Source organism: Chaetomium strumarium (genome assembly GCF_033439665.1).
Source record: "Chaetomium strumarium strain CBS 333.67 chromosome Unknown B0T15scaffold_7, whole genome shotgun sequence".
NCBI lineage: Eukaryota > Fungi > Ascomycota > Sordariomycetes > Sordariales > Chaetomiaceae > Chaetomium > Chaetomium strumarium.
The window spans coordinates 367,952-393,926 of NW_026944435.1; the positions used below are offsets into that span (position 1 = coordinate 367,952).

Consider the following 25,975-nt stretch of genomic DNA (forward strand, 5'->3'; position numbering starts at 1 on the left):
TCCACCATGACGCGCCCCAAGGTTCCCGACGACAAGCGCCAGCGCACGGCTCAAGCCTGCGATTCTTGCAAGCGCCGGAAGCAAAAGGTTGGCTCCATTGTCTCCATTTTCTGTCGTTGCCTCTCCTCCTTGCATACCTGCCTTCCTTCTCCGTCACCCGGGTGGGTATTTCAAGGCCCAGTGGGTGCCCATGTCAACCCTTCTGTCGTCAGATCTCAGAAACTTGTCAGTGGCTTGCTAGAGCCTTACAGTTGTATCCCCATACTGCAAGATGTCTGAGTCAATGTTCCCCCAAACCTCGTTTTCCGCTTCTGAGTTCTCGTCGAGAGCACCGCCGCCATGCCCGTTCGTTGCCGGAGGGGAGATGCCTGCCTCAACCGAGTGCAGAGTTCAGCCAGCTCAGACAAAGCCCCAGTGGGCGTCGTATTCGCTCAGTTGTTACGAAGCACAAGGCTGCGGGAGAGAAGGAGAGGCCCTTATTATTGAGTTTGAGTGGCACAGATTGCTCTGGTCTGCTGGCCATCAAACTTGAGACAAGAGGACGCCACACCAATATGTAGTTAGTGGCTGGACATCTCTGGGTTGGGTTCCAGCAAGCGGTGATCGCCTTGTTTCTGAGAGGACTTCTTCCTGACACTTTTCCCTGCCTTTTTTTCTCATCATCGTTTTCAGACTCATCGCGGCTCGGCTGGCTCCTTACACCTTGCATCTTCGCTGATTCCCCCCCGTCTAGTGCAATGGCTCGAAACCCTGCCAAACCTGTCTCAGGAGGAGATTGATCTGTTGCTACACGCCGAACAACACCTCCGACCAAGCCGCGGACTCTGCTGCGTCACCATCAAAGCGGCGCCACCTTGAGACGTCCCCGCCTTCCATTCCCTCTGCTTTAGAGACGTTAGAATCAATCTCTCCCCGAGGCCGTGATGAACCAATGCAACCTTGGGGCCAGATTCGAAAGAACGAGCAACAATCGGGTAGCTCCTCCATGGCAGGCATGGCAGCACAACTCCCGTTATCAGTCTCGGAGCATGCTCGACAAGGCTCCTTCCAAACCTCCAGAAAGCTGCCGAATCGTAGCAATGCAAATGGGCTATCCGAGGAAACCAACATCTACACCGAGACGCGGATGTTGCAGGACCAGACAGGGCGCCTTCGTAGGTGCTCTCGACGCTGTGGTACTGTTGCCCCGGGACTTATCTGACGTGTTTGTCCTCTAGTCTACATTGGAGATGCGTCGACGCTGTCGATTCTGCAGCTGATCCGCATCATCGTCGAGAATACGGCCGGGTCAGACATGGGCTCACCTTTTATCGATGATCCTAAGAGGCATCGCATATTGGAGAGCGTCATAGACATACCCGCAAACGTTCATATCCCTAGTCCGCTGCCAGACAGGGAGACCGCCGACGTCCTCATAGCGTCTTACTTCACCAATGTCAGTCAGCTTCCCTGTGCTTGTTGCTGTGCGAATGCGAATGGGTGTTGACATCAGTAGACATGCGGTCTGAGCGAGATCCTGGACAGGCCTTCGTTTCTCCGCTCAGTGGAAGAATGCTACAACGACCCACCCTCGGCCAACAACTACTTCCTGTGTAACTTGTTTCTGGTTCTAGCAATTGGCCTCCTGCTGGCAGCTCCCGCCCCGGACAGCCCGGAAGATGCCGTGATACAGAAGCAGCTCTCGGCTCGACCAGACAGGGCCGAGATCTTCTTTCGAAGTGCCCGATCCATGTGTGACCCGGGTGCCGGCTTCGAGGACGCCGACTTCTGGTCCATCCAAGCGCTGGCGTTGATGACGATCTACATGCTGATAGTCTCCAAGAGGAACACGGCTTATGCATACCTAGGGATGGCTGTCCGCTCCGCCTATGCTATGGGCATACATAGGGAGGAGACTATGCGCGACGTCATCTTCACGCCAGATGAGATGAGGGTGAGGAGGAACCTGTGGAAGACTCTGTTCGTTCTGGACCGCTTCTTGGCCGCCACGCTTGGGAGGCCGACGGCCATAAGTGAGGACGACTGCTCCTGCAAGATCCTGCGGGAGGGTGATGCGGTCGACATTCGGGCTGTTGGCGGGCCGGCCTTCGACCAGGTCCATGCGAGCAGTCTTGATGCCTGCGTCGAGACCTGCCATGTCATTGGGGTGACGCTGAAGGTCTTCTCCAAGAGGAGGATCTCGACCGAAAGGGTCCAGGAGATAGTCGACATGTCCAGGAACTGGGACCAAGCCTCGAGCACGCAGGCCTATCGACGACAATCGGGCGGCGGTCCCACGGCGGCACATGGGATGGCATGCCTTCATGTCAATCTCTTTTCGTTGCATTCGCTGATACTGCTCACCCGCCAACTCTTCGTCATGCATAACTGGATGCTTGTGGAGGAGCGGTCGGGCGGCAAGAAGGCCCCGCAAATCCGTGAATCAGCAATGGCGCGATTCTCGGAGGCCTGCGTTGTTGCTTCTTATCGGACGATCAAGCTCGCAGTCAGTGCTTATGAGGACGGTTACCTCCCGCGCAGGAACCCCTTCGTCATGTAAGTTTCGGCTGACAACATATCTTCTAGCCAGAGAGATCCCTGATCTTCATTGAGCCTGGGTATAGCAACTAACGTTAACCCCTGCCCCAGATACTTCATCTTCGCCGCAAGCCTCGTGATCCTCATGAATCAGTTCTCCTCGCTCTACCACACAGACGAGTACGAAGAGACCATGCATCATGCCCGCACTATCATGGCGTACTGTGCCGAGATCGATCCACAGGCACAGCGGGTTCTAGATATCATAACAAGGTTCTCAGAAGTAGTCACTAAGTGGACTAAGGCACACGCATATCCCGCGCCTCAGCTGTCGGATGATTTCAGCTGCCTGTACAACCAGCCCGCACGCTCTGGGCAGACGTCGGAACACGCGAGTCGGCTTCCTGCCGTCAACACAACCATCCAGGAGCGGAGATCGTCCCAGGCTATCAGCAGGTCGGATCCAGGGTTGCTGACTCCACCGTCACTGCCAAAGCTGCCACTTCTCGACATCCTCTCGGCACAAATTCCCAGCGCAGCGTTAGAAACACGGATGGGCGGGGTGACGCCGCCACATACGCATGCTCACTCGATTTCTCTTGCCGGCGCCAGGTCGAGCATCTCGGCTCACTCATCCATCGCGAGCTCCGAGCCGCTTAGCGGGAACATCGAGTTCGAGTTTGACGGCTTATGGAACAATTTCATCACCCATCTCCCGCCTGTCTCGACGGTAGCCCCGGGTCTAAACAGTCTTGCATCTCAGTTTCCGCCACCAGTAATTGGTACACCCACTGAGCCATATGGTGCGTACTCGACTCCGGTAATCCGGATGCTTCCCCCGATTCAAGCACACAGCAACGCCCCGCTGTTTCGTGCAGGCTTTGGCTGATTCATAGGACTGTTGTGTAAGACAAGCCTGGCTTCTGAGTGAGCTTCGAGCAGCCGGAGGCATACCAGTGCGACCAAAATAGCGTTTTCATCTTCTTTTTGGCAGTTTGAAGGCGGTCTCCTGCTTTTGGGGCGGCGGGCTGTGGCAGGCGACGGGCTAACGGATTTGACAAAACACACCCGGCAGAGGACAACTCTGGTGGGACGCATCGAAACTCAATTGAAAACCACCGGCCTGGGTGGGAGGGAATACAGCAGCTACCCACGCCCAACACACTTCTGCCGCACAGGCTCAGCCCCGGCCAAGGACGAAGTCGTACTGGAGCGACCACCGCGCATTCGGGTCTCCCTCGCGCGGTGCAAATCTGACTACCAGCTCGTCCTTCACAGCAAACACGGAATCTTTTCCGAGGTACTGGTCCCGGTCATCGTACAGCTGGGTTGTCAGAGGTCGGAATCCCGGTGCTGTCACGATGAAGTGGATATGACCGGGCCGGTACGGATGCCGGTCTAACAAGGCCAAAAGCCGGCCGGCGGGCCCATCGTCGGGTATCGGATATGGCACCGGTCGAAGGGCATAGAAGGCGTAGCGGCCAGACGCGTCTGTCTCGAAGCGACCCCTGAAGTTCATATCCGGCTGCGACTCGTCTTGTTGTTCATACAGCCCGTTGGGTGCCGCGTGCCACACATCCAGTATCGCCCCCTGGATCGGCTCTCCCGAGTTCGACAGCACACGACCTGTAACAAAGGCTGAATCGGCCACTGCTTGCTCATACCAAGGCACAGACGGACCGAGGTCCTTGATAATGGAGCTGCCGTGCGGCAGCAACGGTGCATCCTGGCGATAGAACGGTCCGAGAACGGCAGAGGGAGTCTCCGATTCGGATGTCGAGACAAGTTTGCTGGTGATCTCACCCACCAGGCTTTCGAGTCCGACAATATCGCAAAGGAGTTGCGTCTCGTTCCGCCGGTCGTCCGACATCTGCCCGCACTCGTTGATCTGCGAAGAAACGTCAGTCTTGGCAGCTATAATAAACGACATCGAGCTGGCGATTGGGGGCCCATTGCTTACAAACTCCACTGCGGCCGTCCATTCCTCCACCGTCAGGTTGACCTCACGCGCGAATGCGTGGAGGTGGCGCACCAAGCTGGGCATCACCTCGGCCAGGCGCCGGTTGGCATTCGGTCCTGTGGCGGCGATCACCTTGTCTGTGAAGGCTGGATCATATTTCGGCTTCTTCGATGTGTCATTGGGTTTGGGATCCACCGGAGCCCGGGAAGCGTGGTCGGGTATCATCTGACCCATGTCGATTGAAAGTTGAGATGAGTTGAGGAAGAAGTTGGAACGTTGGGGACTCGGTACGCTCAGAGCTTTGAGTTGACAACTACAGGTACTACAAGGCAGGAGACGGGAGACTGAGAGGTGAATGCCCGGGGTGGTTTGCAGAATGTGGAAGAGGTTCTGAATGCTGAAGAGTGGCTGGTTCAAGTACTCGTGCTTGTCTCAGACGGGGGGAGCAGAGGGGACGGCCTGAAGAGGGCGGCACAGACTCACATTGCATGAGGTGGCGCAACGGATGGGCTACCGCGCGGATATGCAACGTCATACTTTCCTACCTTACCTATCTACCATCTGACCTACGATACCCGCGGCAACGACTCGGACTCGGACTCCCTTCCCCAGCGTGCTCTCGACCAGGTGGTATTTCCTCGTTTGATGATCTGTCTCCTTTGAAAAGTAAAAAAACAAAAAGAAAAAGTGATATTTGGTTTCGATGTTGACGCACTTCTCTCAAGAAGCTGTTGACCGCGTGTGGTTATTGCGAGACAACCCTTTCGGACGAAGCACGCACGAACTAGGAGAAGCCTAGTGTACCGGCGCTGTTGCGTCACCAAGCAACTCGTTGCACAGATACGGTGTGATAGGCCAGCAAAGCTGTGACTCCCGAGTCCCGACCTCGTGGCAAGTTGGGTTAGAGGGCTGGGCTATCCGGCTGCCGGCCATGTTTCCCGGCACTGTACATTCCGGATATCCCTGGTATTCATGTGGCGGACGGATTCATCGAAGCTGATGGACTCGCTGCACTCTTTTGCAGTCCTGCAGGCAGGCAGCTGAGAGGAATATTGTATGTATGTATGTACATGCAAGGGGGTGGATGGTACGAATAGATAGAGAAGATGGCCAGGGGACAACTTCCAAAGGATGCAGGGCAGGGTGGATGTAATCATGTAAGCACCCCCCCTTGCGCCGTGCGACATTGACTTCGCTCCCGCTGACCGCCTTGCGACTACAGTGTCCGTATTACAGTGGCTTGCATCTTATTATATTATATGCAGGGCTGACGAGCCGAAGATGTTAGGGGATTCCACCTTGGGATTGATACCTATCGGGACAAGGCGTTGTGTGAGGAGCTGGAGCGGACACTGGGGGTCCAAACAGGCGTGGGTTGAGAGGGAAGAGGCGGTCCTCAACAAGGGGACATACGAAACGTGGACGCCAGTTCGCTATATTTTTCCGGTCTACGAAGTTTGGTTTTATGTAAGGTACGGAAGGAAACGGCCGTAAATAAGTGTACGGAGCATTACCGGGCCCCTACTGAGACCAGTTAGAACTTAGACCACCCGTTGATCCGGCTCCGAGATCCGGTGTTTTCTGTCAACGTACCCAAAAAGAGTCCACCCCCCGAAGCCGGAGATAACCGCGACGGGGGGTTTTCTGTCAGCTGCCGGGATTCACACCAAGCACCGTGGCAATTTACATATACCGCTGTTTCGGCTGCATACACTACCGACCCGACCGCCTTGCCATCGTGGATCTCCCATGCCGGTTCCAGTCAGCCGGTGCACGTTCTCGAATGGTTGTTCCGCCGGCCCAATAACAAATAAACACTACATGATAAGTAAATGCGGTCAAGCCGATCCCGGCGGCTCTCGCTCGAGGGCTCTTGCGGGCCCCGGCCGGGCCGGCCTGCTGCCTGCGGCTGCGACCCGGAGAAGCCTCCGATAGGTTCACCGTTGCATGCTTTTTGGCAGCAATTGCCGAAAGACTGGGTACTGGGAACCGATACCTATTCCCTACCTCTACGATCCGTAGGGCTTTCTGTAGATCTGGCGGTCAGGTTCCAAGCAGGGCTGATGACTTTCGGCAATCTGGGTTAACTAGTGTACTAGGTAGTGTACTAGTATACGAAAATACGGGAAATGTGACGGCGTCTGCTCTCCCGATTCACAGGCTTGGTGGCTGCTGGCTGTTCGCGAGTTATGCAGAATGAAGGAATCACCATACCTAGGTACCTAGGGTAGCTATCTTCATTCCTTCATCTATCCCTTACACCGGACCGGACCAGATGAGTACTACTATGCAAGTACACAGCGAAAGGCGAAAGTAGGGACGTGAACCCGGTAACCTGGGAGCACGGCCATGGGCGGTCAGTCACAGTCGGACATCTGTCGGTTACCTAACTAACTACGGATACACTACAATCCTTGTCTCCCCTTCTGCCTTACGCGTGCCCCTGCTGCCACTACGAGGATGCAGCATCCAATAGGAACCATAAGACGAGAGGCATTTGTTCACACGAATTAATGTGTAAGCAGGTTTTCGTGTGTGCGTGTGTGTGTGTGTGTGTGTGTGTGTGTGTGTGTGTGTGTGTGTGTGTGTGTGTGTGTGTGTGTGTGTGTGTGTGTGTGTGTGTGACTCTGTTTCACCGCTTCAAGGGGGGGAGGGGGTTTGTTCCCGAGAGGATCTCCTGGAGGCGTATGACTCGTGAGAAGACGACACACACACGCACACACACACGCACAAGATGCCCGTGAAAGGCGGATATTCGGCCAATGTTGCGGTGATGAAAGTTGTGAAAGTGGCTGTGGCCGTGCCAGGGTGTGGGTGGGTGGGTGGATGCTTGGTTGGTTGGTTGGTGGGCGGCGAATCCCAAGAGAGAGTGTGTGTGTGCGTGTGAGAGAGGGAGAGAGAGAGAGCCTGAATGAGGCCGCCTAACTATTCGTAACTGTCGTTGTGAACACGAGGTTGTCGGGTGTGTTATCCGTGTGACTGTTGTGGTGATCGGCGGCAGGAAGAGGAGGGAGGAGGAGGATGGGGCTTTTTCCCGTATGTGTGTGTGTATGTGTGTTTTTGTGTATCATGTGTTGTGCCAGAGCACAGAAACAAGCGACTCCATGCGATCCGGTTGGCGGGCGAAGGGGAGTCATGTGGTGACGTGTGTGTGAGAGAGTGTGTTGTGCCTTGTTTGTTTTTCACCGAGAAGAGAGACAATGTTCGAGGTTCTGGACCGCTGTTCGCTGTGTCTCTGAGTAGGTACCTATATGTACAACCTCGGACGAGGCCATTCCTGTTTCTCCTTGTTTTCCCGCCCAACGACGACCTGCACTGTCTCACTTCAAGAGCAAGATTCAGAAACAAGCCGAGAAAAGGATGTGGATCGATCTTGTGTACGTGTATAAGTCCGATATCCGATCCCCAGACTCGGCAGGGCACACAAAACAGACTAACCATCACAAATGTCTTTAGTTGTCTCGCCGGCGAAGGTATTGCCGTGCTGACCCAGAACGTGCAGTTCATATCCGGCGCCATTGTCTGTATCACAGTACCCAGCATCTACAGATGACAGCCATCAACATTCCCACCGTCTGCCGCCAGGTAATGCTTACTCGAAACCTCATTAGTCCCCCTATTGAAACACACACGAGACCCAGGCCGTCTAACTCTACTACCAACTAGCAGGCCCAAAAGTCTCGCCGGGCGGCAGCACAACCTGGACGGCCTTGCCCTTATAATCCAACGTTGTCTTGACTACCTCGTTGCCCCACCACTTGGGCGGCGCCACCTCGCGGAGGGTGAAGGCAAAGAAGATGACCAGCGTGCTCAGGGCCAGCCCCAAGTCGAGACCGGAACTGGTGAGGAAGTTGAGGCGGCGCCACCAGGCGAAGTGGCGCTTCTTGACGAGATACTGGAAGACGAACCCGACAATGCCCCAGGAGAGGTAGTTGAGCGGCGTGGCGGGCGGGATGGCGCCGGCACCACCGAAGATGACGGGCGCCATGAGGTAGCGGAGGAAGGACTTGGGCCGGCAGCGCGCGGCGAGGTAGATGGCCAGCGGGGTGACGGCGCCGACGAGGAAGAAGACGAAGAGGGACGAGTAGAGCTGCCCGGGCGAGAAGATACGGGCTGGGCCGATGAGGCCCCATATCACGGATGCTGAGTAACGAGAGTAATGGTGTTAGTTATTTTTTGTTTTTCTTTTTGGTCGGCGGGAAAATGGGGGGTCACGGAATGGGAAGAGATGAGGACAGGCATGACAATGATATATAATGATATTTACCTGAGAAAAAGACTTTGCCGCCAGGGCAGGTGAAGTGCTCCGGCTGGGTGGGCTCGCAGACGCCCGGGATGGTTCGGAGCGCGTAGTTGAGCACAACGACCTGCACGAAGCACGAGAAGGTGGTGGCGACGACCTGGACCATGAACATGGTGCGCGGCGGAATCTTCATGTAGTGGCCGAACTTGAGGTCCGAGACGAAGGTCAGGGCCTGTGACATGGTGATGTAGCCAAAGGTTTTGAAGCTATGATAGTCAGCAAAAGGAAGAAAAGAAAGGAAAAAAAAAAGGAAAAAAAGGAAAAAAAAATGGAAAAGGTCGACTTGGAATGAATGAACGAAACGCGGGGTGGTGGTGCTCACATCATCAGAGCGAGTGGCCGGCCGGGCTGGATATACCCGTAGACGAACTCGGTCAAGACATTCAGGCCGATCTGGTTGTTGGTGACGGCCTGGATGATGCCAATCGGCAGCGAGAAGGCAAACGAGATGAATACGGCCAGCAGGAAGGCCCACCAGGTCAGGTTGGTCGGCCAGGCGAGGACGGTAATGAAGCCGATGACGAGCATCACGGCGAACAGCGACATGTACCACCAGGTCGGCGCCTCCTTGTACCGCCGCATCAGCTTCATGTGGATGTCGGGCTTCTCGGTGGTGCTGCTCCGGTACTGCCGCCAGATGGTCTTGCCGTGGTGCAGGTACGTGTACACGACCAGGGACGTGATGGCGGCGAAGGAGAGCCCGTACGAGATGGCGAAGGTCGTGCTGAGAAACAGGGGCGAGTAGTTGCTGTAGGCTTCCACGTCCAGCGTGTAGTCGGCCGTCAGGATGCGCGCCACGTCGTACTCGCGTCCCGTGTTGTCGTACGTGTTGGAGTCGCTCATGGGCAGGTACTGCGAGTACCAGGTGCCGCTGTAGTGGAGCGCCGACGCGAGCAACACAAAGAACAGGACCACGCCGATCATGGTGTTGGCAATGGCGTGCCACGGCGGAATCAGGGGGGATCCCACGAAGCCCGAGATCTGCGTCCAGTCGAAGGTGACGGGCAGCAGCGACAGGCCGGTGGTGTATCCAAACAGCTGGTTGACGACGGGGCTGTTCGGGGCGAGCCACGTCATGAAGGCGAACGAGCTCAGGAACTGGGCCAGGAAGCCCGGGATGAAGTAGTAGACGAAGGCGGCGAGCGTGACGAGGGAAAACCAGCGGTACCGGGGCATCGACCCGCCGATGACGGTCGGATCGCGGTCCTCGCTGCTCTCATACATGGCGTTCATCAACGTGACCGACACGAGATTGCCGGGCCAGATCATCGAGGCAGGATAGACTGTGTGGTGTGACTAGGTAGTCAGTGGCGGGACCGGAAGGGGGGAGATGGGACAAGTAGTAGTAGTAGTAGTAGTATTACCCAGGAACCTCCTCATCATCCCGGCAATCCCATAGCCCAAGCTCTGCGTCGAAACCACCAGCAACAACTGCCATACCACGCCAAAGTCCTGCTTGTAGAACACCTTCTGCGCGAGGATGATATCCGTCGCGTACGCCACCGAGAACGACACGCTGGCCATGACCACGATGATGGCATGCTCCTTGATGTTGAACGGGCCCGGGTTCAGCTTCAGCCGTATCGCCCTTTTCCGTTCATCCCACGACAACCACGGCGGGATAGACACGGCAATCTCCTTGTCCGGCACAAACCGCGCCCACCCCCTGCCCAGCGGCCAGGCAATGACCTGCGCGATCAGCGCGCCCAGACTGATGTTGGGCGACCGCAGCGAGAAGAGCGTGTTCATGCTCGCCCCCAGGAAGATCAGCGAGAGGCCGATAGTCCAGGCGCGCAGCGTGTTGCAGGGGAGCGAGGGGTCGTCGAAGGGGGCCACGGCCGCGCGCACTTCAGGGTAGGGCGAGTCCTCTATCTCTTCCTGCTCGTCATCGGCTCCGTCCGCGACCAAGGGGGCCTGGTCCGAGTCCAGAGAGCTGGTGGATCGGGGTTTGTCGGGGGCTCCGTCATGGTCCGGGTCGACGATGGAGAGAGAGTGCCGCGGTAGTGCTTGGTGGCGCTGCGAGTAGTCGGCTGGGAGGTTGGGGTCGAGCAGGAGCTCGTACTCGGAGCCTCCGGAGTCGGAGTGAGCGTCGTCTGGGCGGTGCTCATGGTCGTCGTGGCCGGGGCCGAAGAGAGAGAGGCGGGCTTTGAGGTGGCTGAGTGGGCTCTGGGGGCCTTCTGTCTCGGAGGATGGAGGCCGGTGTGTACGTTTCGCCAAACCAGGAGGAGCAGAGGGCCGGTTAGAGCCGTCGTTGTCTTGAGAGCCCGACGAAAGAGTTTGGAGGGGCACATCCGCAGATTTGGAGCTGGATGGTTCGGCCATGGTCTAACAGAGTCGGGTTACCCCGGCATCAACACGGGACGACGGGAGAAGGACAGAAGTGACTCCAATATTTATGAAGCACTGGGCAGGATCACAGAAGGCGGAGCCCTGCTTGACGGACCGGAATGCTGGTGCACTCTGACTGTATTTACACTTGTATACCGAGTCTCATCATCAATCCGTTGTGGTTATTGAGAATCCCGTCATAAGGAATTCAAATCTGATGAGAAGAGGCCCGTACGGCCTGGAAACGATGGCTCAGTGTCGGAGGTCGTCGTCCTGCGGCGACCGGATCCAGGATTCCCGAGTCGAAGTGGCAATGTTCCTGATCTGGATTTCCAATCCTGGTGGAATTAGGCTGAGGAATCACGGAAGGACAGCATTGTGACCTAGATTGTCAGCGGCGCATATTGTATTGCTTCCGGTGTTTGCTTGTTGTTGGCTCAGCTCGTCTTATTGACGACGGTTTCCGGCCAAGTGGCACTCCAATCAGCTTTGTCCCCACAAGGGAGATCTGGGTTTCGGAAAGGCTGACAAGGGTGCTAGGCGGTGGGGACTCGGGAGGGTTACGGTGCAGCTTCCGCAGTCGACTAGCCCAAATAGGATTAGCTCTGCAGAGCTCTCTCAACGTCCCTTCCGGGTTTGGTTTACAACTTACAGTGCAGTCCCCTCTGCATCACACTTCCTCGTTAATAAAAGAACCTCCTAACTGTTGAGTTACGCCTTTACCCTCAATAGATAAGACACTAAACATTTGGAATGGCCTAACATGCGTCGCGTTGTTGTGACTGGCCTCGGCGCCATCACCCCGCTCGGCATGGGCATCCGCCGCACCTGGCAGCGTCTGCTTGCCTCCGAGTCCGGGTTGGTCAGTGTCGCCGAGCGCGGCAGAGACGCTCTTGAGCAATCCCGATGGCGTGAATTGACCAGCACCGTGGCCGGCGTTGTGCCCACCAAATCAGATGATGGTCGCGACGGGGTCGATGAAGGCATCTGGCGACCGTCGGATTGGCTTGACGCCGCTGACCAGCGCCGCATGTCCACCTTTGCGCAGTACGCCGTCGCCGTGGCCGAGATGGCATTGCGAGATGCTGGGTGGAAGCCTATGGGCCCTAAGGAGCAAGAGATGACCGGCGTGTGTCTGGGCAGTGGCATCGGGAATCTGGACGACTTCTACGCCACGAGTGTGGCCTTTGGGCAAGGGGTAGGCTAACCCTCTCCCCTGGTTGGGTTCCGCGGACCACTACTGAGACGATGTTGATTGCTTTGCTCGGCGGTGGGCGGATTAGGGCTACAGAAAGGTCTCGCCACTGTTTGTGCCCAAGATACTGATCAACCTCGCCTCGGGACACGTTGCCATGCGCTACGGGCTCCGGGGCCCAAACCATGCGGCTACCACCGCCTGCACAACCGGCGCCCACTCGGTTGGGGATGCCGCGCGGTTCATTGCGTTTGGCGACGCCGATGTCATGGTGGCGGGCGGAGCCGAGTCCTGCATTCATCCGCTCACGCTTGCGGGGTTCGGACGCTCCAGGTCGCTGTCCACTGCGTTCAACCATGACCCGCCAGCGAGCTGTCGTCCGTTCGATGCTGATCGCGCAGGGTTCGTGGTCGCCGAGGGCGCCGCTGTGCTTGTGCTCGAGGAGCTGGAGCATGCCAAGCGCAGGGGAGCCAGGATCCTGGCCGAGGTGAGAGGATATGGGTGTAGCGGCGATGCGTACCACATGACGGCGCCGAGAGAGGATGGGTCGGGCGCCCTTTCCGCCATGAAGAAGGCGTTGAAGAATGCCGGGATCAAGCCCGCGCAGGTGGATTACATCAACGCCCATGCCACCGGCACCCAAGTCGGGGACGCTGCCGAGACGGCGGCCATACGCTCCTTGATGATGGGTGAGGACGGAGTGGACGACGAGAGCAAGGTCACGGTAAGCAGCACCAAGGGCGCCATTGGACATCTCCTGGGGGCGGCGGGCGCCATCGAAGCCGTGTTTTCCGTTCTTGCTATCACCGAGGTGAGTGCTGATGGGGTTGTTGCTGGTCGTTCTGTGTGTTTTCTGACATGTACTAGAATGCTGTCCCTCCTACGTTGAATCTGCACAGGCCGGATGTCGGCGCCGGGTTTAACTTCGTCCCGCTCCAGGCGCAACAGAAGAAGATCAAGGTGGCCGTGTCCAACAGCTTCGGCTTTGGCGGCACCAACGCCTCGCTGGTCTTTTCCGAGCTGGAATGAGATCGCCGAGCCGGAACGATCTGGGCGTATTTCCCGGCTTGGTAGATTGAGTAAGGGGTTTGTATGTTAGTTGTATATGTGCTGTACATATTACCATGTGAACGTATCCTATTGCAATTGCAGCCATTCGATTTGTCTTGTGCACTTTCTGGTCAACGATCGCAGTACTCCTTTACAGACCTTAAGTACTGTGTACAATGCCCCTTTTCTCTTCACTGGAACTTGAAGGCCACACTTGCGACCCTAACCCTTATCATGCCCACCATCTCCAAGATAGCCTTTTTGGAGTCGAACGGATGAAGCTTTGCGACGAGCTCCCTCGAGCACTCAACACCTGCCTCAGTCCAAGCAGATCAGATACCCGCAATGGCTTGTCGCAGTTGCGGCGCGGGTCTCGCCCGCCTACCTTCCAGGGCATCATCGCCTCTCAGCCGGAGTTTCTTAGAAACCACGCCGCTACAATTACCATCACCGTCGCCGTCGTTCTGCTACGGCGCGACAAGTCGCTCGGCCTCGGGGTTCGTCCTGACGTATGCGATGATACCCAGCCTCCAGATCACCGCCCCGGCCCGGACACCCCGAAGAGCCCTCCACACGACATCGTCCCGGCAGAAGTTCAAACTGAGAGAGATGCTGCTCGGCCGCATCGCCCAGACCCTGGCGACAGAGAAGAGCAGCTACTACATCTACGGCGCCGCCGAGCGCCTCTACAATGCCTGCGCCGCCCCGGCCGACTACACGATCGACCCAAAAGACCGCAAGGCCGGCAAGCTGCAGACAACGGCCGAGGGCGAGGAGATTGGCGTCAGCAAGGGCGGGTCGTGGCACAACGGTACGATCTCAGGGCTTTCTTTTTTTTTCCATCCAGCAAATAGGTAGTAGAGTACCTGTACAATACATATGCTTGCTAACTTGAGACTCGGCACACTCTCTTCCCCCACTAGACCTCGGCCTCCTCCCGACCTTCAACACGTGGGCGCACATCACCATGCTGCACATGTACCTGCTCGTCGTCCGCTTCCGCTGCTTCGACGCGGCCTCGCAGCAGGCCTGGCAGACCTACCTGGTCAACCACTTCTTCTACCACGCCGAGGCCAAGATGGACGAGGTGCACGAGCTGACGTCGCGCCTCATCCGCCAGAAGTACCTCAAGGACCTGTTCGTCCAGTGGCGCGGCCTGATGCTGGCCTACGACGAGGGCTTGGTGAAGGGGGACGCCGTGCTGGCGTCGGCCGTGTGGCGCAACCTGTTCAAGGCGCGGGAGGACGTCGACGTGCGGGCGCTGGCCGCCGTGGTCGCGTGGATGCGCGCCGGCCTGGCGGAGCTCGGCGGCATGACGGATGACGAGGTCGAGGTGGGCGGGCACGCCGCGTTTGGCGAGCTGACCGAGAAGTTCCAGGCGGTAGATCTGCCGACCGCGTCGATGAGGGCCGTGCTCGAGCAGGCGGCGTTGAAGCCCGAGGCGAGTCGCGCATGACGTTGCGTGGGATGATGTACGATGTACGACCAACAAAGACTGTAAAACCAACCACCACCCTGTAGCCATACATTTACTGTACAAGTACAATGCACAACAACAACAACGCCGTCCTTTTTCTTTTCGTTTTTTCTTTTTCTTTTTTTCTTTCTTTCAGTCCACCCGTTCCCACATCTCGAACTCGTACTCGGTGCCCGCCTCGGACTGCACGCCCCGGGGGACTTCCTCGCCAACCCACGCATCCATCTCGGCCTGACTGGCCCTCCTCCACCCGGGAGCGCCGTCTTCATCCAACTTCAGGGGAAAGAAGGTATCGCACTCGAAGTCGGTGCGCACCCGGGTCAGCAGCACCCGCCTCGCCTGTATCATCTCCAGCGCAGCGCGGTAGATCTGCGCGCCGCCAATGACAAACACCCTGCCTAGCCCGCCGCCCTCTTTTTTCTGCTTCACGTCCCGGAGATAGGCCAGCGCTTCCTCTAGCGACTGCGCCGTGACCGCCTCGGGACTTTGTTGATGATCTTCCTCCGTGGAGGAAATGATGGACGGCGGCACAGGCCCACTGCTTCCACTCCCACTCCCATTCCCAACCCCAGCCCCAGCCCCAGCCCCTGACACACCGCCAGCCGCCCCCTCCCCCCCAGTAGTAGGAGTAGTAGTGGTAGCCCCCCTCGTAGAAAGAACGACATTCCACCTTCCCGGAAGCGGCCTGAACCGCTCGGGGATACTCTCCCACGTTTTCCGGCCCATGACCACCGCGTTCTTCTTCTTCTTCTTCCTCCTCGCATCATCATCATCATCATTGTTCATCACCCCACCACCACCACTCTCACTCTTGAGGGGCACCACCGGTGGTGGCAGACGGCGCGTGACACGCGCAAAGTAGGCCATCTCCCTCTTCAGCATCGGCCAGGGGAGGCTTCCCGCGCGGCCGATGCCCATGTGCTGCGCCGTGGCTGCGACGATGAGCGTTACTTCGGGGAGGGGCGATCCCCGCTGGGTGGCTCCTGTTGCTGCTGTGGAGGAGGAGGAGGAGGAGGTCTTCTGAAGGAATTCGTGAGACATCTTGTTTTTGTGGGGGCGCGCGAGGTAGGAGAAGAGGATTCCGAAGCCGTGGTTGAATATGCCGCGGATTGGTTTGCCGCTGCTCATCGGGTGTGCGAGGTAGAATAAAAGATCGTGGATGTGGCGGTGGGCTGCATGTATGTACCAATGCCTAGTAGTGTGCCATTTTTATAGACGGATGGGAAAGGTGAGATGAGATGCGGGTTGACTTTTGAGGTGAAAGACAGATGAAAGTGGGACCAAAGAATCAGGTTGTGGTGGTTTCATTGGTCGCCCTACCTAGGTATTGGACATATACTACAGTAGGAAACGCTGCAGATCGAGGTGACCGATTATGCCGCGAAATAGTATTACCAGGTAGCCCTCTTTACCCTCTATCATACTACTAACCAGGGGAACTGGCTAGCACCAATCTATGATACCTATCCTTAACCCCAAAGCAAGGAAATCACTTCCCGGTCTGCAACACTCAAAAGAGGAAACCAAACCTACAACACATACCCCCCACCGACGGCCACGACATTCCAATCCCGCACCCCCCGCCCGTCTTCCAGCTCGACGCACCACCACAGCGCGTCCCGCGCCTTGTCCACCTGCCCGCTCTCCTCGTACGCCCGTGCCAGCGCAAGCCACGCCTCCGCGTCGTTCCACCCGCTGCCGAGCTTGGTCAGGCCCGAGAGCAAGCCGTATGCGCGATCGCGCGCCGCCAGCCGGTCGTTCAGGGGCAGCGACGTCGCCTCGTGCGGAGGGGGCAGCTGCGGGCCCAGGAAGTCCGACGGTGGCGTGGACGGGGATGGTGTGTGGCCGTTTGCCTCGGCGGGCTTCGCCTTGGCTGCTGCTGTCGCCTTTGGTTTGGGGTTCGTTGCTGGGCCCAGCCCGAGAGGCGCCGATGGTAACGGAGGGAATTTCGAACGGCCCTCTTCGTTGATGCTGTGGCCTGCCGGGGACATGGTCCTGTTAGTTGGGGAGGTGAACACGTTGTCCTCGTCGGCGAGGGAGAGCCCGCTGAGGTCCAGCCCCGGGACGGCTGGCGGCGGGAGCAGCTTTTCTGCGTAGATATCCAGGAGAATGTGAGACAGCCCGACGATGGCGCTGGTGTGGTCGGGGAAATGCGTCAGTGCCGCCTCGAATTCCGCCCGTGCCTGGTACGGCTTCTTGCGGGCGAGGGAGAGTTGCCCTTTCTGTAGATGAATATCGTCAGCAACCGGTCATTGTTCCATCTTGGCCTCTGGGACACACAACCCACCTCAGCCCACACATCCGCCAAAACCTCCTCCGCACTCTTCTCCATTCCCCAGCCGGCCTGCCGCACAGACAGCGACCCCGAAGCGTCACTGACCACGTCCGCCTCGAGGCTCTGCGCGACTTTCTGCGCCTCGCCAATCGCCTTGTGCGCATCCTCGAGCAGCCCGGCCCGGCGGTAAAAGCCGGCAATGACGAGCCACACCCTGACGAGGATCGCCTTCCTCCGCCGCCGGGTATGCTCTGGCGAGAAGTGCACGTACGGCAGCAGCGGCGTGAAAGATCCTACCACTTGCGCGACCGGCGCCAGCTCTGAATGGCTGGTCGTCGCCCTCGAGCGGGGCGACGGCATGCGGGAGCCTTCGTGCTGCGACGACGTCCTCGGCGGCTCGACCGTCTGCTTGGGCGCAAAGTATTGAGGGAGATTCCGCTCGTCGGCGGGGGCAAAGTACTTGTTGCCGTCGAGCGGCGGCACCGGCGGGCCTCCGCTGCTGACCGCACGCTGCCGGCTGCCGCTGCGGTCCCGCTTGCGCAGGCTGTTCCGGCTCCGGCGCTTGAAGTCGTCCGACTTGATCGACCTGCGGCTCGAGTCTGGGTCGGCGTTCGTGGACTGGCGCGTCAGCGTCGTGGTTGCCACGCTGTGAGCTGTTTGCGCCGTCTGCGGCCGCGACTCGATGGTCTCTAGCTTTGCGCTGTCGGTATTATGCCTCGGACGCGTCGCCCTGTCCGCTTTGCCGCCGAACACACTACTCCTTATAGTGCGCATCGTCGCGGCGGTTTTTGGCGGCTCAGTAGCCTTGCTGAGCTCGACATCCTGGATATTTTGTTCCAATTCGCCAAATAACCTGGGGAACAGGGTAAGCAGCTCTGTGCTGGCGTTGACGGCGACTGCTGGGCCCTCGATCAGCTCGAGAATGGCGAGCTGCGTCATCTTAATCTGCAGGATGCCCTCCTTCTCGTAGTCGTCCATCTCGTCCACGATGCCATCGCCGGCTTTCTCGTTTCTGATTCCCGCCTCCTTGAGATGCTCGCTCCGGAAAGCACCATTCAAGTGCCTACTCCCGAACAGCACATACGGGTCTTTGAACTGTTCAATGGCTCCCTCGCAGGCCCGCGCAGCCATGAAGTACTCCTGCCGGGCGCTTAGCAGCAGTGCCAAAAGATGCCAAAGCGGAATAAGCGACCTCTCCCTCCAGTACGGGCCGAGGAGCAGCTCCTGGCTTTCCCTGTCTGCCTTTTCCGCCAGGAGAGCCGTCCTGACCAGCTCGATTGCCGCGGAAAGCTCGCGCTGCTCCGCGTATAATATCCCTAGAGCGAACGCAGCGCCTGCATCAATTGCAGCGCCGAATTCTGCTGAGAGCGACTTCCGCAGGCACTGTATCGCCTTCTGCTGGATTGACGCCCGTGACTCCGACTCATACGTCATGCGCGCCCACTGTGCCTGAGCCAGCCCGATCGACTGCCACGCCAGCGCCAGGACATTCGGCGGCACCTCATCCCGGACATCGTTGCCATCTGCATCGCGGCCCTCCTCCGTCTTCCTGACCAGCTCCTCAAGCTCCTCCGCCAGTTTCCGCGCTTTGTCGGCCGCCTCCCTGCTCCCGAACCGACAAAGAGCGGCGATACAAGCCGAGATGGTCTCTAACATTCTGGCATCATCATCCAGCGCGGGCTCACGGTGGCCTGTCTTTTGCACTCTCGCTTTCCCCTTCTTGACCAGCTCCAACCATGAGTCAAACGCCATGAATGCCAGGTCAAACTCGGCCACGGCGAGGTGCACCGTGAACATGTGCCGCAGTATCGCCGTCGAGTGATACGTCTTGGCCGCCGCGCCGTACAGGCTGTCCAGCGTCCCATGGCAGAGCGAGTCCCTCCCGCCAGCGCCAAGATCGTGCTCCTTCCAGCCGCGCCCGTTCAGGATCTCCCAGTTCTGCATCATCCGGCGGACAAAGTCCTCGATCTCGGCCCGCTCCTCGTCCGCCTTGGGGAACTTGGTCTCGCTGAACAACAGCCCCTGATACACGGCCTCAACCTTCTGCAGCTCCGCCCTCAACTGACTCCTCGCTGAACCCTCCTTCCCAGCACCAACCTCTAGATATCCCGTCGGAAACGGCAAATCCCCACTTAGGATGTCCGACAGCGCGTAGTAATACTCAGCCCAGACCTGACGTCTCGGCACGCTCCCGCGAAACCCGTACCCGCCGGACAACACAGCACCCCCACCCCCCTTGCCCGCGGACCAATACCGCGCCCAGGTTCGGAAACAGCCCAGACAATCCGCATCCCTCAGCGACTGCACCCCGTCCTTTAGCGCCTGGGCCGCCAGCATGCAATATTCTGTCAGAAACAGCTCCGCCCAGTACCTAGTCTGCTGCCTTGCCTCTGCGGGGCCGGCGGACCACACGCTGCCCAGGGCAGGCAGCGCCGCCTCGAACGCGTTGAGCGCGCCTTCCCGCTGTCCATCGCGCGCGAGGCAGTTCGCGCGCAGGTACGCCGCCTTGAGCGCGCAGACCTTGGTCCACTCGGATTTGCCGTCGGCGGCGGCAACGTCGTGGTCGGCATCGGCGGCGTCGCTGTCGTTTAGCGTGCGCGGCAGCCGGGCGAGCGCCGCGGCGTACTCCCGTAGTACCCACTGCAGCCAGCCGGCGCACACGCGGGCTTGGAAGCGGTCTTCCGGGTGGTGCGACTCCGAGTCGATCGTGGTGAGCAGCGCGGGGAGCTTGTCGGCTGCGTCGAGGCCCCCTCCGCCTCCTGCATTGTTGGGAGAGGTGCCGTCGGCGGGGAGGTTGGCTTTGGCAATGGCGTGTTCGATCTCGGCGGTTAGGGCGAGGCCTGGGTCATCATGGGATTACTGGCGTCAGATTTGCGTGATGACTCTTGGAGAGAAAGAGGGTGGGAGAAAGGAGGTAGGCCATACAGGTGCGCTCGGGGGCGTGTTTCCGCACCTTCCGGACTAGCTCGGGCACGGCATCCCAGTTCTCGTCGCAGCGGGCATCGTTGAGCTGTTGGATGTAGTGCGCGGCTTTGACTGGGTCGGGCTGGATCTATACGTCAGCGGGACTTGGAGCCACGAGAACGGGAAAACGCGGAGTGTAAAGGCGAGGTGTTGAATTGAAATTACCATGTTGCCTGTTTGGAGAGCCCACTCGCACTATGGTGATCTAATCCGACAGGACATGCGAACCACGGGTGCTTCTCACAAGACGTTCGGTGTCGCGGGCAAGGATATGGGATTCGAAGGCGGTGGGTGCCCGTCCAGGAGAGCGTTTCCAAGTTGGGTTCCAGGTTATGAAATGACGGGGCAACTGATTGACGCCAAGCCAAGATCCTAGGGGGCCCGTTGGGACCCGCAGGGGCTCGGCGAGCCTGGCCGACGGCACATGCACGGCAAGATCTCAGAGACGGTGTGCAATTGGTCAGTTCCACCACTAAGTTTAGGCCAGGACAGGGGTGCAGCAACGCCAAAGGGCCAAAAATTTCGACCAAAAGAGGATGGAAGAACGACTTACTGTTACTGTATCTTCCAGGTTCAAGCTGTTGGTGTCAGCAGTTCCGGTGTGTGGTGAGAAAGTGAGCGGTCATCCGGCAGCTCTGCATCTAGCTTGTGGACAACCCAACTCACTTAGATTTCTACTGTCGAGACAAGTTCAACAAGTTCATGCAGAAGTTGCAAGTCCTGATGCTAGTTCAAGCTGAGGGTTTAATATCGTCTCAGTTTCTAGACCAGTAGTCACCTGTGTCCCTTTTGAGCCTATTCTTTTCTTGTTTCTTGCTTCTTTTTTCTTTTTTTCCCCTTCAACACGAGCCAGCATGGCTGCGCCGCCCGACCTGAGAGTGCTCTGCCGCAGGTTGGCTTCCACGCCAGCCGACGACCTCCCGCGGCTCTGTCCGCTGCTCGTCAGCCATGTGCTGCGCTGCGGCGGGCCCCTGTCTGCACCCTCCGATGTCAAGGCCAAGGACAAGTCGGCAGAGACGCCGATGCTGGTCCACAAGCTCCGAACACACATCACGACGCTCCTGACTGGCAAGAACGCCTCGGGACGCTTCGCCGCTGTGTGCTTGGTCAAGGCGGTCATCGACGTGGGAGGATGGGAGAGCCTGCGGACAGCAGACGCCTGGCTCAGGGGCTTGATTGGGGCGCTGCAGGTACGACAAGTACTCATCTCTAGGTAATTCTGATGGCTGGAGAGACTGACTGACAATTTGCTAGAAACCTGACCCCCTTGCCTCGAAAGAGCTCAGCATCGTCACCCTGACCAAGATGTACATGCTGCTCCAGGCGTACCCGACTCTGGTGCGAGAGATGGCCACCCCGACCGTCCCGGATTTCGTGAAAGCCTGCTTGCAGCTCATCAGACCCCCAGCCTCGGGCAGGCCGCGGAAGGTCCCGGCAGCCTTTGTCGACACTGTCGCTAGCTCCTTATCCAAGCTCGTCGTGCTCTACCCGACCACGCTGCGGCCCCTAGCCGCCCAGATGAAGGCTGCTTTGCGGCCATACGTCGCTCCCACTTCCTCAGATGCCGCGGTCGTCCCCAGGAGCCTCAGGGAGAGTTCGCGCCGGCTGTTTGTTCTCCTGTCTTACACGGCACCCAAGAACGGCAGCAGCGAAGAATGGGCCCGGGCGATCCGGGCCACCATCCTAGATGCCCACGCCACCGTTGATCAGGTGTTCCGGGCCGTGGTCGAGTCCTGGGAGTCTACAACGGGCCACCGACCCCAGGCGGCCCACACCGGCGCGGATCCTTCCGGGGGAGGCGACGCGGCCGAGGAACTCCCTCCATGGACTGGTGTCGCAGCGGGCGCCGACAGACTCATCGGCCTTTTAGAGTTCCTGGCCGACTACTTCAACAGCCCCACCAAAGCGCCCGTCACAGTCCCGCTCGGGGAAGTCCTGGACCTGACGGCGAGGATAACGCTCGTGACGCCGCCATCGTCCGGCGCGGAGGACTCGGTCATCACCAACCCCGCCATCGGGCGAGACGAGAAGGCCGAGCTATGGAGTGTTCTCCCAGACATCCACAATTCTGTTTTGCGCCTTCATCATGCCGTCATCCGCCGACTGAGAGAAAACGCGGTCCCCCTCGCAACCGACATCCTCGACCAAGTAGTTCGCGTCTCCGCCGCCAGCCGCCACGTTCTTGCCACACGCGAGACTGCGTATAGCCTCACAAAGGAACTTCTCCTCCTCTCTGGTCCAACCCTCCCGAAACTCACAGTCGACTCCCTCACCGCGCTCATCCAGTCCGCCTGCCAGGACATCCTCCTTGCAGCAGGCCGCTTGGAAGACAAGCCCGCCGCAGAAGACACCAAGCCAACCACAAATGGCAAACGACCAAAAACCAATCCTAACGCCATCGCCTCCACCAACGCAGACGCCTACCTCCCCAGTGCCAACGCCAACACCACCGGTACTTCCTCATCAGCAACGTCTTTCTCCCCGCTCTCCACATCCCACCAACAAGCAGCCACATCTCTCCTGCCCCTCTTCCTCTCCCACCTGCCCCAATCCCACCTAGCCCCGGAAACAAGAGGCCTGCTCGACCGCACGGCCATCCTGTCCGACAGCAAGGAGGCCATGCTGGCGAGCTGTCTGCACCCGTACAAGGATTCGCGCGGGCGTTACTACCCCAGCATCTTGCCCTTCCTGGTCAGGAGGTACCCCCGCGATCAGGGGGTCGAGGTGCTCAGGAGTAATCTCATTCGCATACGTGCGCAACAGGGTGGTGGCGATCAACTCATGGACGGGAGGTGGGAGGATGATCACGATCATGATCATGATCGTGAGGATGGTGGCGGTATCAACGCTCATCCGAGGGATGGGTTGAGAGAGCTGCTTCTGCGTGCTGCACCTGTGCCCATGGAGACAGGGGGTGAGGAGGTCGAGGAGGAAAGGGAGCAGGAAGGCAGGGATAAAGAGAAGAAGAAAAAGAGAAGCGGTACTGCTTGGAGGGTCGATATGGATGTTGACGATGCTCCGCCCGCGCAGACAGTGCCTGAGACCACAGATCCCTTCGCAGCGGTGACTGCCACCGCAGGCCACGAAGAGCCCGAGCGGGGACCAGCGCGGCCCGCGTCGTCGCTCAAGCGAAAGAGTGAACCGGTTGAGGCTGATACCGGCAATCCGCCCAAGCGAGTTGACACGGGCAAGGCGGCGGTTGCCGTCATGCCCCAAGCCAAGCCAGCATCGGAGCAAAGCGGTCAAGAAAGCGGCGATGAGAGTGACAGCGACGGAAGCGTCCAGATCGATATGACCTTGGATGATGATGACGACGAGGAGGAGGACGAGAACGATGGATAAGGCGTCGAAATCTTGTACGTTGATGTACACAACATAATTCGCTGTTCATGTTACTTGTTGAAGACGTTGTATACATCGGCAGAGGCATGACTGCCTGCCTTCGGCAATCGGCCCCTTTGAGCTGCCATGCACTGTTGCTCTCAAGAGCCTGTCTCTCTAAACCTGGCTGGTGTAACCGTCCCTGATATCTCTGAAGCCACCTGATCTTAAAACGCCCGCCAATCGCTTGCCTGTTCAGCTGTGCGCGCCGTAAGCCCTGTTTGTTACCCTCTTGAAAATGCTGCCGATTCAATACCAGATATCAAAACACACCCCCACATCCCCTCCCTACCTTACGAAGCCCTCTCCAGTCCAGTTGGGGAGGGAGCGGTCCTCGTTTCACCACCATCAAAGCCGAAAATCACCGAAAACAATTGCAACGCGCAGAGAAGCCACCCGATAACACCACAAGCCACCTTGAATAATAAAACGGGGACCTCCATGTATGTAAAAGATCGAAAATCAATCCCTCAACCAAGCCCGGCGCTTCTCCTCCTTCTTTTGGCGCCTCCGCTCTTTGAAGGCCTTCAGCTCCGCCCGCGTGGGTTTCTTGCCCGCCCGCTCCGCCTTGAGGCTGCGCCCGTCGTGCATGTTGGCGGCCGCGTCCACGTCGAAGAAGGCGCGCATCTGCCGCCGGCTCTTGGCCTCGTCCGAGTGCCGATCCACGCTCTGGTCGGCCGCCTGCCACTGGCCCGTGCGCCGGTTGAAGAAGGCCGCGGTCCCGAACTCTTCCTGTTGCTCGGCCGTGAGGGCCGGCGGCGGCGCCGCCCGCGAAGCCTGCGCGTACCACGCGTTCTCGTCGTAGTCGCCGTGTATGGCCGGGTTGTAACCCCCCGCGACGGAGGTCGGGTTGCTCATCAGCGCGGTCTGCTGCCCCGGTGCCACGGCTGTGGTGTCGCTTGTTGTGCTGGTGGTGGTGGTGGTGGCGCCGCCTGGTACCCGCGGGTTCTCCTGCTGCCACACACCCGTGAAGCGGTTATAAAACCAGTATTGCTGGTCGTTGGGGTTCCAGTGGAACTCCCAGCCGTCGTCTTCGGGGTCGGGTACAGGTTCTGCTGGGAGAGGCGGCGCGGTGGGATCTGTTGGGAGCGGTTCGTTTGGCAGTGGAGGTTCTGTGCCGTCCTGATCTGGGAGCGGTTCGCTGGGAAGAGGTGGTTGTGTGTCCTCGCCAGCCTTCTGGCTTGTTTCGGATTCGCTCTGTTCCGAGGTGCCGGACCCGGAGTATTCGCCCTCGCTGCGTGTCTCGGAACGTGAACGAGAGCCGTTCGCTTCGTCTGTTGGAGATTCGTTCACTTGCGCTTTAGTCGGGTCTGGTGTCGGTTCTGGCTCGATCTCGGGGCTGTTGTCTGCAGTGTCGACTTGGCGTTCGGGCTGAGCAGCCGAAGCTTCGGCTGCCGGCGCTGTCGACATGGCGGAGGTAGATCAGATGCTTGATGAGTGAGAATGACGGGTCCGAAAATAGCTTGAAACAGACTAGACGATTGAAGCTTTCATCCTCCGGCAACGATCAGTGCTGCGCAGAGGGCACGACAAGTGAGGGGATCGAGGGTCGGAATGATCCACAGTGCTCGATGTGTTGTCGGAATTTATGTGAGGCCGGCTGCAGTGGCATGAACTTCAAGTTGAAGTCACCACAGTGGAGATGCATCGCTACGACAATGCAAGCAGATGATGGATGTAATTATCCGTAAATGCAATTCCAATAGGTAGTCAATTACCGGAGTAGCCAACCTTATCTGCCAGCCCTGAAGTGTGGGGCAACTTCCCGCAATTGGGGTGACCGCAACCTCCCGAGGGGCCGGGTCCTGGTCGTGGCCAACTGCCCGACATCAAACTCGCACCGGAAAGCTGTTTCTCCCGTCCGGCCTGATCGGATTCTCCATGGCAGGCGTGCGCAAGTGGTATCGCCGTCTTCGGTTACACAGTAGTCGCAGATATACGACACCACGCAATCGCCGATCTTCAGCGGCCCACCCCGGGCGGAATCAGGAAGCCATCGACAGAGAGCCTCCGCTTCTTATACACACTCATTTCAGCTTCAGAGAGAACTGCATGCCCGGGACTGCGGCGACTGCGATAACGCAAGCGCATCTGGGCGCGCGGGGTTGCATCCAGGCCGCAGTGCGACCGCGGATTTGGGGCTCTTGGTGGGATCCGCGCGAGCCTCGAGCAATATCTCGGCCGCTGTGTCGTCCATATTTAGGCACTCCGTTCGGCCTCTCTTTAGCCGGATATATGGTGTGGCCGCCAACCACGCACGCTCTATCTGGTAAAATGCTGATCCTGGCCATTGGCCACGGCTACATTCGAGCGGCCGGCCTGCGTCCCACGCGGGCGGACACCGATTCGCTGGTAACTGTCGTCCCGGTCCGACCCACGAGTTGATAGAAGCTGTGCTTGGGTCGGCTCCAACTACGGATCTAGTTCGTCGTTGCAATGCTCGGAGCTTGGACAAATAGATCCAGTTGCTCAACTTGCTGAACCAAAGGCAAAACCATTCATGCCATCTGGGTATGCAGTCAGAA

General features: G+C 58.6%; 10 protein-coding genes across 10 annotated transcripts; 5 read left to right on the forward strand and 5 right to left on the reverse strand.

Annotated features, from left to right (window-relative positions):
* Nucleotides 1-6: 6 nt before the first annotated feature.
* On the forward strand, nt 7-279 carry B0T15DRAFT_404011 (uncharacterized protein; the record flags this gene model as incomplete). The annotated part of the gene is made up of 1 exon (XM_062865234.1): nt 7-279. The coding sequence occupies one exon, from the start codon at nt 7-9 to the stop codon at nt 277-279; it is 273 nt and encodes a 90-aa protein (XP_062717801.1).
* Nucleotides 280-931: 652 nt separating this feature from the next.
* On the forward strand, nt 932-3,406 carry B0T15DRAFT_403224 (fungal-specific transcription factor domain-containing protein; the record flags this gene model as incomplete). The annotated part of the gene is made up of 4 exons (XM_062865194.1): nt 932-1,154; nt 1,218-1,435; nt 1,496-2,535; nt 2,629-3,406. The coding sequence occupies 4 exons, from the start codon at nt 932-934 to the stop codon at nt 3,404-3,406; spliced, it is 2,259 nt and encodes a 752-aa protein (XP_062717802.1).
* A 145-nt stretch (nt 3,407-3,551) lies between these two features.
* B0T15DRAFT_289343 (Intradiol ring-cleavage dioxygenase) lies at nt 3,552-4,838 on the reverse strand. The gene is made up of 2 exons (XM_062863689.1): nt 4,478-4,838; nt 3,552-4,405 (listed from the first exon to the last, which is right to left on the reverse strand). Exons 1-2 carry the CDS (start codon nt 4,709-4,711, stop codon nt 3,698-3,700), a joined length of 942 nt encoding a protein of 313 aa, XP_062717803.1. The 5' UTR covers nt 4,712-4,838; the 3' UTR covers nt 3,552-3,697.
* A 3,243-nt stretch (nt 4,839-8,081) lies between these two features.
* Nucleotides 8,082-11,102, reverse strand: B0T15DRAFT_561509 (OPT oligopeptide transporter protein-domain-containing protein; the record flags this gene model as incomplete). Its single annotated transcript, XM_062870555.1, has 4 exons — nt 8,082-8,620; nt 8,745-8,986; nt 9,103-10,063; nt 10,145-11,102. 4 exons carry the CDS (start codon nt 11,100-11,102, stop codon nt 8,133-8,135), a joined length of 2,649 nt encoding a protein of 882 aa, XP_062717804.1. The 3' UTR covers nt 8,082-8,132.
* A 645-nt stretch (nt 11,103-11,747) lies between these two features.
* Nucleotides 11,748-13,456, forward strand: B0T15DRAFT_541733 (thiolase-like protein). The gene is made up of 3 exons (XM_062869883.1): nt 11,748-12,306; nt 12,392-13,114; nt 13,171-13,456. Exons 1-3 carry the CDS (start codon nt 11,872-11,874, stop codon nt 13,330-13,332), a joined length of 1,320 nt encoding a protein of 439 aa, XP_062717805.1. The 5' UTR covers nt 11,748-11,871; the 3' UTR covers nt 13,333-13,456.
* A 198-nt stretch (nt 13,457-13,654) lies between these two features.
* Nucleotides 13,655-14,963, forward strand: B0T15DRAFT_541736 (ubiquinol-cytochrome C chaperone-domain-containing protein). Its single transcript, XM_062869884.1, has 2 exons — nt 13,655-14,164; nt 14,277-14,963. The coding sequence occupies exons 1-2, from the start codon at nt 13,699-13,701 to the stop codon at nt 14,807-14,809; spliced, it is 999 nt and encodes a 332-aa protein (XP_062717806.1). The 5' UTR covers nt 13,655-13,698; the 3' UTR covers nt 14,810-14,963.
* Nucleotides 14,963-15,871, reverse strand: B0T15DRAFT_404037 (dihydrofolate reductase-like protein; the record flags this gene model as incomplete). The annotated part of the gene is made up of 2 exons (XM_062865236.1): nt 14,963-15,314; nt 15,423-15,871. The coding sequence occupies 2 exons, from the start codon at nt 15,869-15,871 to the stop codon at nt 14,963-14,965; spliced, it is 801 nt and encodes a 266-aa protein (XP_062717807.1).
* A 240-nt stretch (nt 15,872-16,111) lies between these two features.
* On the reverse strand, nt 16,112-20,391 carry B0T15DRAFT_541739 (uncharacterized protein). The gene is made up of 4 exons (XM_062869885.1): nt 20,235-20,391; nt 20,031-20,151; nt 17,118-19,945; nt 16,112-17,052 (listed from the first exon to the last, which is right to left on the reverse strand). The coding sequence occupies exons 1-4, from the start codon at nt 20,235-20,237 to the stop codon at nt 16,360-16,362; spliced, it is 3,645 nt and encodes a 1,214-aa protein (XP_062717808.1). The 5' UTR covers nt 20,238-20,391; the 3' UTR covers nt 16,112-16,359.
* A 156-nt stretch (nt 20,392-20,547) lies between these two features.
* On the forward strand, nt 20,548-23,431 carry B0T15DRAFT_421729 (rRNA processing/ribosome biogenesis-domain-containing protein). The gene is made up of 2 exons (XM_062865562.1): nt 20,548-21,259; nt 21,324-23,431. Exons 1-2 carry the CDS (start codon nt 20,924-20,926, stop codon nt 23,409-23,411), a joined length of 2,424 nt encoding a protein of 807 aa, XP_062717809.1. The 5' UTR covers nt 20,548-20,923; the 3' UTR covers nt 23,412-23,431.
* On the reverse strand, nt 23,432-25,108 carry B0T15DRAFT_541741 (uncharacterized protein). Its single transcript, XM_062869886.1, has one exon. It carries the CDS (start codon nt 24,858-24,860, stop codon nt 23,913-23,915), a length of 948 nt encoding a protein of 315 aa, XP_062717810.1. The 5' UTR covers nt 24,861-25,108; the 3' UTR covers nt 23,432-23,912.
* Nucleotides 25,109-25,975: the final 867 nt, after the last annotated feature.

Bases quoted from the DNA above. Each gene is read 5' to 3' on its own strand.
- B0T15DRAFT_289343 (XM_062863689.1), bottom strand. From the start codon at position 4,711: ATGGGTCAGATGATACCCGACCACGCTTCCCGGGCTCCGGTGGATCCC. The intron at 4,406-4,477 runs GTAAGCAATGGG...GTTTCTTCGCAG, and splicing joins GGACGGCCGCAGTGGAGTTT to ATCAACGAGTGCGGGCAGAT.
- B0T15DRAFT_541733 (XM_062869883.1), top strand. From the start codon at position 11,872: ATGCGTCGCGTTGTTGTGACTGGCCTCGGCGCCATCACCCCGCTCGGC. The intron at 12,307-12,391 runs GTAGGCTAACCC...TGGGCGGATTAG, and splicing joins GTGTGGCCTTTGGGCAAGGG to GGCTACAGAAAGGTCTCGCC. The intron at 13,115-13,170 runs GTGAGTGCTGAT...GACATGTACTAG, and splicing joins CCGTTCTTGCTATCACCGAG to AATGCTGTCCCTCCTACGTT.
- B0T15DRAFT_541736 (XM_062869884.1), top strand. From the start codon at position 13,699: ATGGCTTGTCGCAGTTGCGGCGCGGGTCTCGCCCGCCTACCTTCCAGG. The intron at 14,165-14,276 runs GTACGATCTCAG...TTCCCCCACTAG, and splicing joins GGGCGGGTCGTGGCACAACG to ACCTCGGCCTCCTCCCGACC.
- B0T15DRAFT_541739 (XM_062869885.1), bottom strand. The intron at 19,946-20,030 runs GTATGGCCTACC...ATGATGACCCAG, and splicing joins ACACGCCCCCGAGCGCACCT to GCCTCGCCCTAACCGCCGAG. The intron at 17,053-17,117 runs GTGGGTTGTGTG...ATTCATCTACAG, and splicing joins TGGCGGATGTGTGGGCTGAG to AAAGGGCAACTCTCCCTCGC.
- B0T15DRAFT_421729 (XM_062865562.1), top strand. From the start codon at position 20,924: ATGGCTGCGCCGCCCGACCTGAGAGTGCTCTGCCGCAGGTTGGCTTCC. The intron at 21,260-21,323 runs GTACGACAAGTA...ACAATTTGCTAG, and splicing joins GCTTGATTGGGGCGCTGCAG to AAACCTGACCCCCTTGCCTC.
- B0T15DRAFT_541741 (XM_062869886.1), bottom strand. From the start codon at position 24,860: ATGTCGACAGCGCCGGCAGCCGAAGCTTCGGCTGCTCAGCCCGAACGC.